The 17163-nt window shown below is 37.5% G+C and overlaps 2 protein-coding genes across 2 annotated transcripts in view; one reads left to right on the plus strand and one right to left on the minus strand.

The window, feature by feature from the left end:
- The window catches only part of TBCE (tubulin folding cofactor E), a 27869-nt gene extending 16620 nt beyond the window's left edge, over positions 1-11249 (plus strand). Inside the window, exons 7-16 of the mRNA XM_018077411.2 lie at positions 3373-3449; positions 3707-3802; positions 4418-4482; positions 4572-4636; positions 5087-5239; positions 5975-6128; positions 6657-6725; positions 7792-7851; positions 9164-9255; positions 9510-11249. Coding sequence (XP_017932900.2) covers positions 3373-3449; positions 3707-3802; positions 4418-4482; positions 4572-4636; positions 5087-5239; positions 5975-6128; positions 6657-6725; positions 7792-7851; positions 9164-9255; positions 9510-9602 — 924 coding nt within the window. The 3' untranslated portion in view covers positions 9603-11249. The remainder of the gene's footprint in view (positions 1-3372; positions 3450-3706; positions 3803-4417; positions 4483-4571; positions 4637-5086; positions 5240-5974; positions 6129-6656; positions 6726-7791; positions 7852-9163; positions 9256-9509) is intronic.
- Positions 8379-17163, minus strand: part of B3GALNT2 (beta-1,3-N-acetylgalactosaminyltransferase 2) — a 31878-nt gene continuing 23093 nt past the window's right edge. The window contains exons 9-13 of the mRNA XM_029961594.1: positions 15907-16090; positions 14096-14221; positions 11832-11991; positions 11333-11389; positions 8379-10965 (exon numbers count right to left, since the gene is read on the minus strand). Of these exons, the coding sequence (XP_029817454.1) occupies positions 10831-10965; positions 11333-11389; positions 11832-11991; positions 14096-14221; positions 15907-16090 (662 nt within the window). The 3' untranslated portion in view covers positions 8379-10830. The remainder of the gene's footprint in view (positions 10966-11332; positions 11390-11831; positions 11992-14095; positions 14222-15906; positions 16091-17163) is intronic.

The following is a 17163-nucleotide window of genomic DNA, read 5'->3' on the forward strand; positions in this document are numbered from 1 at the left end:
TTGCAGCTGGGCTTGAAGTCGGTCACTGCTATATTTTTGTTTAGTGTCCATTCACTGAGCTCTTAAACCATCCACAGGGTTTATAGGAGGACAGTTGATAATCCTTCCATAACAGTGGCAATATGAAGGGTGAAGTGAATGGAAGAACTAAGTGGCTACAAACACTTTAAATGTCATCTAGTGCTCATCACAGTAAATCAGTGCATTGTACTGTTTATAATGTGAAAGCTGCTGCCAGCAGCTTTCCTCCATCCCAGGTGACCAAAAGGCTGGTTGGAGTCATTGCTGAAGGCAGATTAGACTTCTCTAGGGATAACTAAATTTCAGAGAGAAACCTCAGGTTAGTCAGAGCAATTTAAAATTATGTAGGTTTTGCATTTTTTGTTGAAACTCTGCTCTAGCTGACGATTCATCATTGCTGTAAAGACATTTTTGGTTCAGAAATCTCTTTTATAAATTTGAAATTTATTCCAATTCATTCCCTTATAAGCTGGGAGACAAAAGCCAGGAGACATAAGCCTGTGCCTAAAAGTGCTGTTTCAGGGTAGTCAAACAAAAGGGAAAAAATAAAGGGAACTACCTGACATCAATACTCTGTGAACAAACCACTTGAAAATGTCAGTGCTTAAGCTCTAAGGAGAGTTACTTGAAAAGTCAAAAATGGAAAATAATAATGAATATAATCCAGGAAAAAGAGAAGATATACACTGATTGTCAATGGGAATATAAGCAAAGTCTGAAAGTCCTAGAAATTTTTTAATTAAAGCTAAAACAATTTAATGGTGAACAGCATTTCAAAATAGCTTACTGTCATATGTAAGAAGATATGGCATTCTCCTTAAAAGAGAAGAGGAGATTTTTTTTTTTGATTTTTTATCTGTTCCTTTGTGTTGAAATATTTTTTAAAGTAGAGGGATATGCTTAACTGTTATGCAATTATACATAACTCCACGTTTACATGCCTTGAACATCAGTTTTCAAAAAAGTTCTTTCATTAGTGTGTTATTTGCATATATCTAAATACATCTGAGATTTCTATATCAGTAAAAGAGCTTATTACTGTATAATTGTTAATTGATTGTTCAAAACATAACATATAATCTTCAAGAAGGAAAAATGTCTTGTAAAATATCCTAAAGTTAGCAACCATTGACTTAGAAATGGAATTTATGCATTTGAGTGTAAAGAATTCATATTTATGGTTCTAAAACCATTTTTTCTTATTCAGGATTTAAATAATGTTATATTTGTCATTCAGTTTTCAAACTAAGATCTTACATTCATAATATAATCTACTATTATACAGGGTAAAAGAAAAATCTGGGTTAGAACAGAAGTGCAGGATCATGTTTCTGACACTAGCAAGTAGCAGGTAGTTGGGAAAAATTCTAGGCAAAGGGTAAGCATATGGTAAGAGCTTCTTGTAATCTGGAATTGTGTGTCTTTATGAGCTTGAGATTATGTATCTCTATTTAATTAACCTTTGTGGATTTGTTGTTTCATGATTTATCTAACTGTATTAAGAACCCATTTGAAAATTTTGCTATCCACATCTTTTAACATTCAACTTAACCCTTTTTGGTTTATGATATTGCTGCCTAAAAATTTCATGCAATAAGTCCCAATCTTTTATATGGCAGTAACTGAGAAAACTATTCTCTGTTTCATAGCTTTGATTTTTGTTTAGCTTCTTTGTACCTTTCCCATTTATATTTTTTTGCTTCTTGGGATAAAGAGAGTAAAAACACAGAAGCATTATGGACTTACAGAGACACTTGTTTCCTGTCATCTTTATTTTTTTTTGTAATAGGTCTTGCATTTCCACTTTTCTGTTTTTGATGATCAGTGGCTACTCCACTGGCTATTTGTTACAGCCTCCCCACCAGCTCTCCACAATAAGCCTCCAATCTTTTCTGAGTGTTAATTCAGTGTCTGTGAACTTTTGTTTCTGTGATAGCTGAAAATTGGGCAAGTTGAGTTTCTTAGAATTGTGATGTGACCTGTCATTTGGTTTTGGCAATTTTCTAATAATTTGGTCAATCTTTTGAAAAATCTTCTTTTACTTCAGTTTTGTGCAGTTTTTATATTCCATCCATCCATCACAACACAGGATGGTTGTGGAAGAATCCCCCAAAGGTTCTCTGTTGCTGAACATGCATCTTATTTCTCTTGACTCTGCAGGTTTCTTGTCATGCTTCTTCACTACCAGTAGATAACTATTATGGTCTGTCTTGTTGACATAGAGAAACACTATCCACATTAGAGAGATAAAATATTGGTGTTTCCTGCTCTTTTTTTGGAGAAGGAAAAGTCATTTTATCTGAGTTTGTAAGTTTTTGTGTTGCAGATATGGCAGCAGGGTGATGTTTCATATTTTTGGGTGTGAAGCAGTTGAACCCTAAGTCATATGCTGCCTCTTGAAGAGATCTCAGTGTTAATACTTTGTGTTGTAAATATAATGAGACAGTTATATATACATCCAGCTGTATGACTTCATACAGCTCTAATGGCCAAGGACAGTAGACATTTGTAGGAGAATGGGTTAACTATAAACCTAACAAATTTAATTGGATTGTCCAGATCTCTGAACTTCACTTCTTGTAACCTTTGTAACCTCCTGTAAACTTTAGGTGATTGCACTGTGCATCTTTCTGTCTATGTTCTTTCATCTCAAAACCTCTGAATTTGCTAGTCAGTTACAATCACACTTTGAAAAGAGGTGAGGGGCTCAAAAATAATTTATTATGTACAAATTCACAGCAAATAGGAATGTAGATGGATGAAAGAGCCCTTGTAAGTTTCCTAACCAAGGGAGGAGCAGCAGGATGAGCTCACACTTAATTTGACTCTGCAGAATACACACCAGAAGAAACTCACTGAAAAGAATAATTTTCCACATGCAGGCACAAATCCGTAGAAAAGCTGTCAATTCCGGTGCTTACGGAATTCCATGTGCTAAAACTGAACATTTTGACACTTTCACAGTTGCATACAAGACTCTGTTTTATGCTGTATACAGAGTTTGTACTGCCATTTCCTCACCTAGTCATAGGGAAAACCTGGTCACTCCAGCCCACTGAATGAAATTCACTCCATCTCCAGGTCACACAGTCTCAGCTGCAAGGGCAGCCTCAAGCCTGGCACTGTAAGTCCTGTGACCACAGAAACCTTTTGATATCATCTATATTGGTATGTTCAGGCACTGGAGAGCCATCTGGACAAAAGGGAAGACTAGGAAATCTTTAATAATTGTTTCTCTGGTTTTGAGAACTACAGCTTGTTCTGATCATGTTTAGAGCAAATTTGCATAAAATATAATTTCTGGAATATTTTTTCCCAATTTTTGTATATTAAATAAAGTTTTCCTCTCAGGTTCTTCTCTGTGCTCAAGGATGGCCAGCACTTGAAGAGTTGTACGTTTCTTCTAATAGTATTACAGTTTTGGAAAGGTGAGTAACATAAGTCAGTCAGTCATCGGTGAGTGATGTACCACAAAGTTATGTTGTACATAAAGTTACAGTCCTGTAACACATCACTGTGACATAACTGTAAAATAATTGATGCAAACTTCACGTGATGTACTTCAAAACATTTATAAATGCACATAATTATGTGCAGTCAACTATATACTTAGGAAACTAGTGTTTTCATTAGCTAATGACTTTAAATGTTCTGTTTCTGTTTGGGTTTTTTTCCAATATATCAGACCTGATAATGTCCTGAAGACCCTGAAGTTGTTAGACCTTTCAGACAACCAGTTACTGGATGGAAATCAACTGCATCTATTAGCACATCTCCCCAGGTAGCTGTAAACAAATTTGCTGGAAATACTTTGTCCTGGATATTCATCTCCATAGTCTTTGTTGACTGAAATATGATAGTATTGATGTTGCATGAAAGATTTATGAGATCTTGAAGTAGTGGCATTTTGCCCTCTTGAGGAGAGTAACTGCATTATTTAGTTGAGCTATTTTAATATAATCCTACTTTACTGCATAACAACACATTCTTAAGCTGTGTCTTATTACGTTTTCATTATATACTTACGAAACAAACTATTTTACCACATTTTGCTACTTTGCAGACTTATTATCTTTCACTGAGCACTAAAATGGCATCCATGATTGTAAATAGCCACAAGCTATTAAAATCAACATTTTATTCTTTAAATCACACATTAAATCCAGGAGCCATTCTGAAAGCTTGAAATTGTTGCACTCACTCACTGAAAATTTTATTCCCTGAACACTGCTGAAATCTGGGTACTGTCTGTGAGGCTGCTGTTCATTTGTCAGTGATTATGCACCATGTCAAAAGTTGTAGGCCTTTATTAAAAAAAAAAAAATTAGCTAGTATTTCTTTATAAAGAAAACTTCTTGTGCCACGTACAGTGATCACCGTATCTATTAAATTTCAGATTAGAACAGCTAATACTTAGAAACACTGGCATATCTTCTATTCACTTTCCTGATGCTGGATTTGGTATGTAAAAAAAGTGATTTATTTATAGTTTTATAATACGGTTTATTTAAAGTTTTCACTGTTGTCTTGTAATTTACTGTTTTTCCTAGGCTGCAAGACTAAAATGTTTCCTTCACTAAAACGCCTTGCAATAAATGACAATAAAATATCACAGGTACGTTACATTGTGATAGTTTCTCATTTTGTAAGATCATGTATCTTTGTTTAAAAATAACTTGCAGTTCGCTTTTTAAAATTTTGTCTGATTGTCAGATTCTGAGACAACTATTGAATACTTTGATCAACAGAGAGGTGTAATTTAAAAGTGTAAAAACATTTCCTAACGTGTCAGTTAAACATGTTTATGGTAGCTAGCCATATCCCTCTGCTACCTCATAATTCTAATGATCTGAAATTCTGACTAGCTCCTTGTTTTGCTTTGTTTTTTAATTAAATGTAGTGCAGTTCTTCCCTCAGGTGAATGAACAGAATCCAAGTACTTGGTTCTGATGATCAAAAGAATATTTTCAGTCATGTTTATTGTACAGGAAAAGTCAATGTTACCATGCATTATTCTGAAATGATGTTTTATGTTTCCTCAAAAGACTGTTCCCTTCCATTTCAGTGGTCATCTATCAATGAGCTTGATAAACTGCCAAGTTTGCGGTCTCTGCAGTGTAACAATAACCCTCTCATGGACACAGAGAAGAACCCAGAGACCCTGATACAGCTAATTATTGCCAAGATAAGTCAGTTGGAGGTTTTGAATAACTGTGAGGTATGTGATATTTCAACAAATTGCATGAGTCTGGGGAAAAACATTAAATCACTGCCTGAGGAATTGTCTTCAGTTTCTTTTAAGGGTACTGATTTTTTGCATGCAGGAAAAGTAAAATGCCAGTGTTCATCACCCACATCAGTGGGTCAGCTGGTAAGGTTACAAGACCAAGCCTTCTTTGTGAATGTTGTTAACTCAGTGGGGACTAGGATAAGGTGGGTCAATGGAGTTTTTTTTCAAGTGCCTGTGTTGTGTTGAAGTTGCAGGACTGTTAACAAAAACCATACTCTTAAAAAAAAAAAAAAAAAAGAGCAGCATAGTTGGATCTGTTTCAGTGACAGTAATACCAACATTTGCTTTCCACAGTAGGAAAATATCATTATCTAAACCAAGTCAAATTTTCAGCAAATGTTTATCATAAAGAAGAGCAGAAGCAGTGTCTAACCTATAACTACAAAAAACATCCTTGTGTCATCATATACAGCAACATCTTTGCTTAGATGTTCACTTATGGCTCAGTCAGTGCACAGACTTAGGGGTTGTAGGATTCGTAAGGGCTCTAAAATGTACTGAATATATGGATCAGTCAGTGTTTGGAGATATGGTTTGTAAGATTCTTGGTATTGTTAAACACACTGAACACCAAGTAATACCAAGGAGTCAGTGTCATTAATTTGATTTTATTCTCTGGGAAGTTATACAATTACATTATGTGCCATTCCTGTGTCAGTACAGATCCTTCCTGCTGAAAGAAGAGGAGCAGAGCTTGATTATCGCAAAATATTTGGAAATGACTGGTTAGAAGCTGGTGGGCATTGGGACCCAGAGAAAAACAAACCAAGCGAAGAATTTCTTGTTGCCCACCCCAGATACCCATCACTCTGTCTTAGTAAGTACAAGTACAGTAAAAGTAGCATTTCCTCAATTTTGGCACTGTGGTTTGGTCTGTCTTCAACTTCTCTTCCCCTTGATGCTTTTTCCATGTGCTGCTACAGCCTTAGGAAAGCCCATGCATTGGCAGGCCTGTGTGTGAGTGGCTTTTGCTCCTGTGGGGCAGCTGCCCAGCACTGCACAGCACTTCAGGGCACTGTGCCTCAGGAACTTGGGCTCACTGCCTCAGAGATCCCCACACCTGTGAACATCTGCCCCATAACTGTTGGTGAGCACACAGTAGCTCTCTTCCCCTGTGGCTTTTTTAAAGTGAGAATGTTAAGCAGCACCTCCATGTCCCAAATGCTCTGGCAGTTGATCAAGGCTCATGTCTGCAGCACTGTGTGCTGAAGGACCCCAACACTTTCTGTGCTGAGAGAACTGAGGCAGCAGGATCATGCCTACTCCTACACCACAGTCCTCTTAGGTCTTCTCTTGTGTTTTAGTCTTGAAGGGTTCACGTCTACATGCGCTTTCCTTCACACAGAATATGGTGCACCTGAAGAAGGAGAACTGAAGGGACGGCAGCCTTTGACTCTGAAAAATCAGCTTCTGAGTAAGAGGCCAGAAATGGTCAAAATTGTTCTTTCTGCATGTAGAATATTTTATAAGCTAGTGTTTCCTGGGTGTATATGGCGGACAAAAGGTTCGAAAGGCTTTGAGATGTCACAGAGTTCCAGTTGTATTTCTGCTTTCCTGAACTGTATCAGTGAGTTTGACTAGATCCCTGCTTTTGTGTACCCTCTATTTCCTCCTCAACCCAAGCCACATGATTTTATTAATTATGACAATAAAGAACAGAGGTCATTGATACTCCATTCTGATGTGCGAATGGCTTCTTTACAGAAAACATCTCAAGTTTTAACCTCAGCTGCACTGTTTTCTGGTATTATCTTTTTTATAACTTGTTAACTTTAGGACAGACAAGAAAAATATTGGTAGCTTTGGTATTTGGGGCTGTCAACATACTTAATCTAGGTTATATCCTGGACTTGCAAAGTCATGTAGCTGTGTTTCCCAGATGACAGAAGAACAGAACCTTTTTTCACTCCATGAGCAAAACAGTATTTTAAGGCATTATATTCTAAGGCATTTAGGCGGAAGACTAAATAGAACAAGGAATCTAATTGGCTATATGTAATATAAACCTTTTTTTAAGGATAAGTCTTTTAATCTCTGTAAAAGAATTGCGTTAATAATGTCCTTAAAATCTATTTGTATGGTGCTTTTGAGGGCCAAAAGCCCGTTTTAAACTGAATAAGCAGTTTCCACTCCACTGCAGGTTATTTAAAAAAAACAAAATAGAAATTAAGCATTTTTAGGTAAATACTCCTTTTGACCAAAAAAACATCTTAGCATTTAGTCATTCTCTGAAAAATTTAAAGTCATTTTATTAAAATAATCAAGTTTTTATTTATCTTTGGTAAATTAGGGAAAATATTTTAGAAGTGATTCCCTAATGCTTATCTTAGCTGCTCAGATGCAGCCTACATCCTAATTTTTTTAGACGATCAGGCTGAGCTAAGGAAAACAATTTGTAATAAAAACAGACTAGAAAGATTGTGGTCCTGCCAGAACAGCCTTATTGTTCTTTCACTAATGCCTCACCATTCTTCCTTAAGCTTTGACAATTAAGTGTCCTGAGAAACCTGAACAGAAGCCAGTAGAGAAAAAGCTACCAGGTAAGAAATCTTGGCTTGTGTTCAAGCAGTTGTTTTGTAGCTCCTTTTCAAATAACTGTATTAAAGAATGGCAGCTGCCTCGGGCTTTGTCAGCTGCTAAAGACTTTCCTCTGTCATATAAAGAAATGTCAAAGGTTTGAAAAAGTCACTGTTCTTCTGGCCTTCATACTTACTTTTAGTCCAGCGTGAAGATTGAAAGTTGATGCTTGTCTTATGACCTCTGCTGCTGGTTTCATCATTAATGTGTCTGAGGCAATTAAAGGCTAATTAACTGGTATGAAATCTGGTGGATGTGTTAACCAAGTAACCAGAACGTGAAGTCCTAAGAGGCAATTATGTAATCTGCGGATCTAGATACTGAGGTCTAGGATGTAATACATTAAGTTAGAAATCTAGTTCTATCAAATTTGTATTTTGAAGTTTTAGTGCCTGTAATGAGCCTAGAATGAATAAGACTGTTATAAATCAAGCTGATAATTTGGAAAGATGTGTCAGAATGGAGTCTGAGAGAAAAGACTTAAGCTTTATTCTAAAATAAAAATCACATTTATTATCACAAGTTGCATAAAATCAGATAGATACAGCTTTTACAAAAATGTTTGATAGAAAAATATTTGTCTAAGTACAACATGTGGTATTACAGGAATAACTCGCTATTGCTGTGCCTTTAGATAAAGCTTCAAAAGAAGTGAAAGTTCAACCAAAATATTGAGCATATCTATTGCAAACACAGGTAACTCCTCAGGAACAAACTACATCTACTCATTCAAGATCCATTACAAAAAATATCCCTTACTGTTACTGACTTCATTATATGAACAACTCTGCTGACAATTTGTTTGGGACCAATAATATTACACCATTCCTAAGAATGGCACTAGTTCCACAGTGACATTCACTTACTTGTGCTGGGAAAGCCAATTCCTGGTAATGAAAACTTCAAGGAACAGTTGCCAGATGCAAGTAGTCAGAACCTGACTGGTATGTGTCCCAAAGGTCACTTAGTTTAGCATGGAGAAATACAAACTCAAAAATGGTAAGTTATGAAGCCGTAACACTTTAATTTGGTATATGGGATCAAAGCACTTAAACTGCAGTAGCATATCCTGCTGTATCCATCACAGATTAAAGAATTTTCAATTTGATATTAGCAGTTACGATTTTAGATACTGAAGATGTTATTGCAGTGTTAGAACTGAAGCAGCAATACAGCCTTTCACTGTTGCTATAAGCAAGTGAAACACTGGTACTTAGCTACAGCTCAGTGGCAGCAGCATTTTTCTAATAACTTTTCTTTCTTTCCCCCTGACAGAGTCTATGACTATTCAGAAGGTCAAAGGACTGCTCTATCGCCTATTTAAAATTCCTGGGTCAGAACTGAAACTGTCCTACGAAAGTTCTAAAGTAAGTTAAAAATGGGTAATTCTGCAACAAAATACTTCATGCTGCTAAAGGTCAATAGCATGTTCTAAAATACTACCTAAGGAAATTCATTTTACTTCAGGAGGGCAGTCTTCATGCTGTAATTTAGGACCTAATTTCATTCCTGTAATGTGACAGATTCTCCCTGACTGCAGTTGCCTGATGTGTATTTGGTTTACATGAAGGGATTTCAGTTTAAGTCTGATAGGGGTTTTTTTTCTCCTTTCTTATTCTAGCTGGAAGGAAAAGAAGTTGAACTAGACAATGACTTAAAGCCTTTGCAGTTTTACTCAATAGAAAGTGGAGACTGTGTGTTAGTACGGTGGTAAGAAGGGACTCTTGCTAGACTGAAGGAAAAGCCGACACAGGAGCTGCAGAAGAGTGACAGAGTGGCCGCAGGCAGTATGGACAGCCTGTGCCTGAACACACCTGTGGGCGAATACGAGTTTCACACCTGGCACCAGAGGGCTGTACAACTGTACTTTCAGCTCCTCAACTCAGTCATCAGCCTCCCTGAAAGCATCTGCTCATTTCTCTTACTTGAGAGATACCAAATAGTACTTAAATGCTTTAATTAAATAAAACTCAAGGTAACCTTTCTGCCTTCCCACTGCAGCAGTGAGAATTTGTTTTACTGAACCGAGTACAGGGTTTAGTTGTGATCTCTTTGCTTACAAGACAAGATTAGTGCTGCACTGAGAGGCTACTTGCTCTTTGTTTTCACCTACATCCAGCAACCTTAAAGCAAATGAAACCCAGCAGTAATTTTAGAAGTACCTACACAGCCTTAGACTATTAAAAGTCAAAATCTGACAGACCTTTATTCTACCCTACAGTGTTAACATACCATAGTATAAATAAGTTCTCAGCACACTGCAAGGCAATGCTACTTATTTTACATTCTTTAGTGTGCTCGTCCTCAATCTTACTTTACTTTCCACTGTGTAACCTCAGACTCATATCTAATAACACAGTGAGTTCTCAGAAATCCCTCCTAAGTTTGCAGTACTTGAAGATTTGGTATAAGCAAACTTTGATCCTGTTTTTATCTAAAATGGCAATGGTATAAACAAAGTAAGTGTAAATCCTAACCCCCATTGCTGTCCCAGCCCCTGCACAGATGAGGGCAACCCTTCAGACAGCACAGAACCTGCTGCAGCAAGACTTACCGGATGCCCTGGTGCTGAGCACAGCTCTCCACTGGATCCTGGTACTGCTCTATACTCAGTTAAATCAGTAATTCTTTAATTTACAAAAGACAGGCTAGTTGGCATTCTTAAGTGCATTTATTAATTACAAGTAGGTCTTTACCTTTATATAAAAAGGAAATTTTTTTATCTTAAGCATTTTGGTTTTTGTCAGATCAATCTATACTATAGAAAATGAATAGTATCAGTCCACTTCTAGTTATCAAAAGGGATGTGCAAATATTGTTATGCTTAAGTTGAAACCCAACATTAAAAGGTACCTTAATATTTCTTATTGTTCCTGGAATAAATCAAAATGTACACTTTTCCATGATCATTATACACTACCCTGTTTTCCAAGGCAAGTCCATCATCTTTCCTCACATCTACATGGATCTCCACACAGTTCCTTTAATCTCCACAGCTCTTTCAGTTCCTGGGGAGAGTACTGGGGGGAAGACAGCATGCCACTCTCACATGTCTTCTCACACAACCAAAGACCATCCTGTTAGAGAGAGAACCATTTCAACAGTTTTTCTTACAAACGATTTAGTCCCCAGGAATTTTCACTTTCAAGAATCGAGTGTTCTTTGTTTACAGCAACAAACTTTGCACACAAAGGTCCCCAAATGATCTGCTCGACCTAATCAGAGAACCTGAGAGGTAGGGATGGCATCTGCAGGTGGTTTGTGGGGGTTTTGTGGTTTATCTTTGAAATACATCTTCAAATTTTGGTGTTTTTTTTTTCCTCTGGATTTTAATTCAATGGTTGTTTCAATTTCTTTTTAAAAAGAAAACATTTCCCCTATTTTATGCTACTTGGAACAGGCATGTTCTCTTTCTGTAAGATCAGACAATTCCTTCAGACTTACTTGATATCGCTTGGGTCCTACAGCTGCCATCCAGATGCCCATGCTTACATCTTCACCCTGAGATGACACATTAAAATAAAAAATACAGATATTAGCATCAGGAAAGCATAAAGCATGACTTGGTGACCTGGAATAAGTTGCATCATCTACCAGCAGTAATGAATGGTAGCTACAAAAACCTATGTCTGACTATGTTAGGGCTATTAAATTAATCCTCCCAGCTTTCTTGTGTTAATACATTGTTCTTAGAAGAACAGAGTACAGAAACAAAGATTAAGAGCTCCCAAGGTTCTCAGTCCAAAACATCTAACATTTGTGCTTTGACCTAGAACACACACTAAGTGTAGAGACCACAAACATTCCAAAGCCATCATTAGCCAGGAGAACCCAACACTAATACTTGAGCAATGTTCTTTCCAACTCATTCAATCACTAAAAAAATCACTAAACTGTGTCAAGACCAGTTTAAGATAGTCAACCTGAACCAACTCTTTATTACCTGGTACGTCTTTAACCTTTCAGAGTTGCTTGCCAGCCACTGAACAATGTCTTTGGAGATGACATAGCCGGACCCACAAGCAAAGGCTGGATATGCAGGACTTGGATACTCCAGCTCTTGCCATTTCCCAGTTCGATCAACTGCCCAATTTAGTCTGAAACTGAAGAGCATGTTAGGTATGAGATGATTATAGAGAGCCCTCTGTGGAACCTATGAACATTGCTAACAATTGTAAGTAATGTTGACAACAAACAGTACTAAGAGGAAGAAGTAGAAGGTGATCCTAATTATAGTTCCTAGCCTCATTTCTCTAGGGCACACATCTAATTGAACACAAGTACTTAAATCATAACTATTGTTTGGTGTCAATCTTGGGTAATAAGAGAAAGTTCTCAGAACAAAAACCAATATTGACACAGTCAGGTCTTCAGCATGCTGCACCTTGCTGCTGGGTTTTGATCCAGGAAAGCACATGCATCCTTACCTATGTTCTGTAACAGGCACATCTGTGTCCTGTTAATTAATCCCTTTCATTAATCAACATGACACAAAGTCAGTGCCTCCAGCAGGCATGGCGATACAGTGATGTTACATAACTCATTTTCCTGATAAAACTAGTGGCTGCTTAAAAACCAGGAAGCAATATGTACCTTCTCTAAGCCTTTTTCCAAATGAAACTCCACAAAGCGGATGTTCAAAGGCTGCCATCACTGAATTACAAAAAAACCTTCCTGGTAGTGGTGTCCTCTAAGGAAGACTTTATTCACTACCAGAGGCCTGCAGAAAGCCAGTAGTGCTCTGTCTGCAGTCTCTCCAGACAAACTCCCAGCCCCGGGCAGCATGGCAGAGCTCACTGCCACACCGTGTGGCACTATGGACCCTGTCAAACAGCCATGTGAGGCAGAGAGAAGCATCCTGCTTTTCCTTTTTGGGAACAGGCTGGTATTGCACTCCCCTGGCCTTACAAATACTTCATGCACTCATAGCTAAGTGGCATTAACCGTGTCAATGCAGCAGGTTCTCCCCATTTTACAAACAGGTTCAGCACTGCTGAGTTCAGTCATGAGCACAGCAGCTGAAAGCTTTAGTGAGCTACTAAGAATTGTCACCTCAGACAACAGCCCTGAAAGGGAGAAATTACAGCTGAGTGGCAGATCTGTTATCAGACTCAGCACATTCTCAGCATAAGCTGACATGTTAAAGCACCAAAGAGATAGAAGTCACATCTGATACCTCAATTCACTTTAGACTCAGTATTTTCCACTCTTTTGAATCACAGCAGGAAGGGTGCAACCGCCTCCAGACTGAGAAGCACGTGCTTTGATAATTTTATACTTCCATAGTTATTTCAGCATTGTTCTCTACACTTCACACTTGCCTTAGCTGAAGACTGACTATTAGAGAATTTACACGTGAAGATGTCACCCTTACAGATCTTTGAGATAACCACAAGATAGCCAGCTATTTCACACACACTTGACCACACACCTTATTAAATCACTTTATGAGTAAGCAACAGTCAGTACCAGATTTGTCAAGCAAAGCAGCAAAGGCCTGTTTTTCCTCAGTAAGCAGATGGCAACAGGAAGGCCCTTTGTGCCATTATGCTATGTTGACTGTTATAGTAGTGTAGAGTTTCTGCTATATTGGATGCTATACCAGAGCTGCAATGCATCCCATGAATGGAAAGGAACCTGCAGACTATTTTGATCCTCCTAGTTATTCACAAGTGTAATACAGGCTGGGAAAGTTCACTCAAAAATTCACTGATCAGATCTACTGTCTCAAACAGCAGCAAAAATGGGTAGCAATGCCTGTCACTCACAGATGTCAAAATAAAGTGCAGACCATAAAGGAAATTTTGTTTCTCCTGTTCACCCCATCTCCTCAAGCCCACCAGAAAAATCACAAAAGTAATGTTTACAGTTCTTTAGTATGCACGTGCCTTTTAACCTCACTGTGTTGCTGGAATACTTTTATTTACTTAAGTACCATGACAAAGATGTCTATAACACATTTTGAAACTAGCACATTTTGATAATCAGCAAGTTTAACTCACTGTAAAGGCACACTCTGGAAAGTTATTGTAAATTACTAGTTTCTGTCTTCTGAGATTCAAAGTTCTCACATATACAGAAGTCCTGCCTTTTATAACTGGCTTCCTTAGGCAGAAAAGGGGAACCCACATGAAAATAGACTTAAATCACTAAACTGTTCACTAAAGACATGCTATCTCCTAAAGACAAGTTCGGAAAATAACTCACTTCCCCCACCAAATGTTTGGCCTGTCCAATTTTTTCTGCATTATCCTGTTAAAAACAGCCTCCAAATCAATGTAACAGTCGTCGTCCGTCTTCAGCAACAAGTCAAAACTTGTTGATTCAACTGTCCTGCAGCCAAAAAGAAAAGTGATGAGATGCTGAGCAACACACCACAATCTACAGATACGCAATACAAGGTTCTGCAAAAGTTTTTTGGGAAGCAGAGGGAGAAGGAAAAGGGAAGGAACGTCTTTCCTACCCTTGACTTTTACATGTTTTCTCTATCAACCAAGCCTGACTGCTTGTCCTACAGAAAGGAGATGCAGCTGCATCCGAGGATAATCTTACACCATGGACTTGTGCATGAGCTGAAGAAAACAAAGTTTTGTTCTCCAGGACAGATGGTGGATTTATTAATAAATCTGTCTTAAACAGTGTTGACTTCAGGAGGATATGAATCCCTGATGATGATGGCAGCACAGCTGTTAAAAGCCACTGGCTACACGTCAGTAGCCTACTTTCAGGATGAGACAGTCAGTTCAAGGTAATGAGAAGGTTGTAGGTTTTACCAAACATCTGTGGAAGCAACTCCGTACTTACTCCTTCTCAGTAAAAGCACCCTTCAAATATGAAAAATGTAATCTTTAACTGTCTGTAATAGTTGAATGTCTGACACTCACAGAATAACCAAAAAGAGCTTGAGATTTTATAAATCATGGCTGAGTTGGTTACAAACACTGCTTTTAAGGGTAATTTCTCATAACAAGAAAGGCATTTTTAAAGCCTTTTATTACTAAATCTTGAAGTATTGCTAATCTGTAAGAAATGACCACGAAGATCTAAGTCTTGACATTTAAACTCACTTTTAGAACTGAAAGCATGGTTCAGTTTTTCAGTTACATTCATAACCATGAAATTTGTTAAATAAATCCATAATCTTCAAGCAGCTAAACTGAATTCTGGCTAAATTACAACTGTCAGCTATATTTCTTACTCCACAGCAACATCAATTAATTGAAACGGTTGCCTCAGAGTAACGGAAATAATTGAAAATTAGAGGTAATAACTTATTAGATTCATCACAGACAATGTGTTACACTATGAAAAATTCTTCCTATAAACCTTCTGCCCCCCCCCCTTTCAAGTTTCCCGTCTTTCCCTGCAACTCAGCACTGGTGCAGCCACATCTAGATTACAGTGTGCAGTCTTAGACTCTTCAGTACAAGAGGGACATGGACATACTGGGTGGAGAGTCCAGCAAGGGCCATCAAGATGATTAAGGGGCTGAAGTATCTCTCCAATGAGGAAAGGTGAGAGAGCTGAGACTGTTCAGCCTGAAGAAGAAAAGGCTTGGAGAGAGCTCATTGATGTATAAATACCTGAAGGGAGCATGTAAAGAGGTGGAGCCAAGCTCTTTTCAGTGGTGTCCAGGACAAGAGGCAATGGCCACAAACTGAAACACTGAGTTAAGTACACAAACTGGCCAAAAGCCATCCTTTGAAAGACTAAAACTGCTAGTTTTCAGTTAGATACAAATTAAAAGAAATTACAAGGAGACATGACAATTTTCAGACCTGGACTCTTAGGGCAGAAGCCTGTCCTGCAAGCTCATGCTTACTTGAAGCACCAATGGTCAGCATTCAAGACTATAGGTGTTGTTATTTTACTCACTACATGCACCCAAAACTGTGAGAGAGAAATACAGCTTGATGAAGTAAATCACATAAGGCATATATTTCATGGAACCTATGCTAGATCATCTTGCACTACAGACAGCAACATTCTGAACAGAAAACACTTTATTTTCAACTTACCATCGGTAGAAGTTCAGCAGTTTGGTGGGAACATTTCTGTAAGTGTCAATAACATCTACAAAAACAATATCATCATAGGTACTGCTTTCTTCCTTCAATAAAGTATCTTCTTTTTCAAGGTTTTTTATGTGACTTGTAAACCTTTCCGGGCGAGTATGGAGGTTTTGTAAAAGAGCATCACCTTCTGAAAGAAACAACACCCATCATTAAATAAAGATGCATATCTACATACTATTTCACATGTTTCTCTTCGATCATACACAATCTACTGACAAAATTAATCTGAAGAAACATTCAAATTAACGGGGTTATGAAATTCCTGCAACTAATTTTAAAATTTTTATGAAATGGTAAAAGTTGCAGAACAACAAGGAAATGTATTTTTGTATAAGTCTTGCATAGAAAGTTTCAAATAAAAGGAATTCTCTTCCTTTTCAGTAATAAAATAATTCAACTTTTTAAGGTTCTTTAATATAAAGAGCAGTCAGGGACTTCACTATTACTTTTACCATAAAAAGGCTACTGTTATACTTACTTGTATTATACAGTATTATAACGTTAATTATATACTTAATTACTCCTAAGTATATGTATCTAGCATAAAAATAAAACAAAACAACAAACAAACAAACCAGAAATCCTATGCTAAATATAATCAAATAGACATTGCTTTGATGTAGCACAGATGGTCCCTGCTGAACTAAATCTCATAACTGACTGCAGGTTAAAGCTAGAAAAATATTGCAGGTAAGGAGATAGTTTGTGGTACTGAAGAGCTGTTTGACAAACAAGATGGAAGACCTTTAGCACACACCTCAATTTAGGCTCCTACACAGATGACAGGACAACAGGACTGCCCAATTATATCTGTGAGGCCTAGCTATAAAAACATAAGAATAGCACTCTGAAAGTCATTGCTTATGTTGGGTATGGTGGATCAGTAAGAACACTTAGACATTAGTAAAGGCTCCTATAGAGTCTCTGGACATTCTCCTGAAATAGGTGTAAAACAAAGGATGGAAAAGCTGGCTTTGTTAGGTATTTGTCAGTATTAAACATCATGATACAGTATATCTAACAGCAGCAGCACTGGAAAAAATGTGAAAAATATCAGGGAAGGATTTCATTGCACAACATTTTTTAACTTAATTTTGGATAACAAAAAAACAAGAAGAGAAGTCTAGATAAAAAGACAAAGGGATGCAAGTCAAATGGAGTGGCTGACAAAGGGCAAGCAAAGAAACCACATCAGGACAT

This window comes from Manacus vitellinus, unplaced genomic scaffold, assembly GCF_001715985.3.
Source record: "Manacus vitellinus isolate BGI_N305 unplaced genomic scaffold, ASM171598v3 scaffold_37_pilon, whole genome shotgun sequence".
Taxonomy (NCBI): Eukaryota; Metazoa; Chordata; class Aves; order Passeriformes; family Pipridae; genus Manacus; species Manacus vitellinus.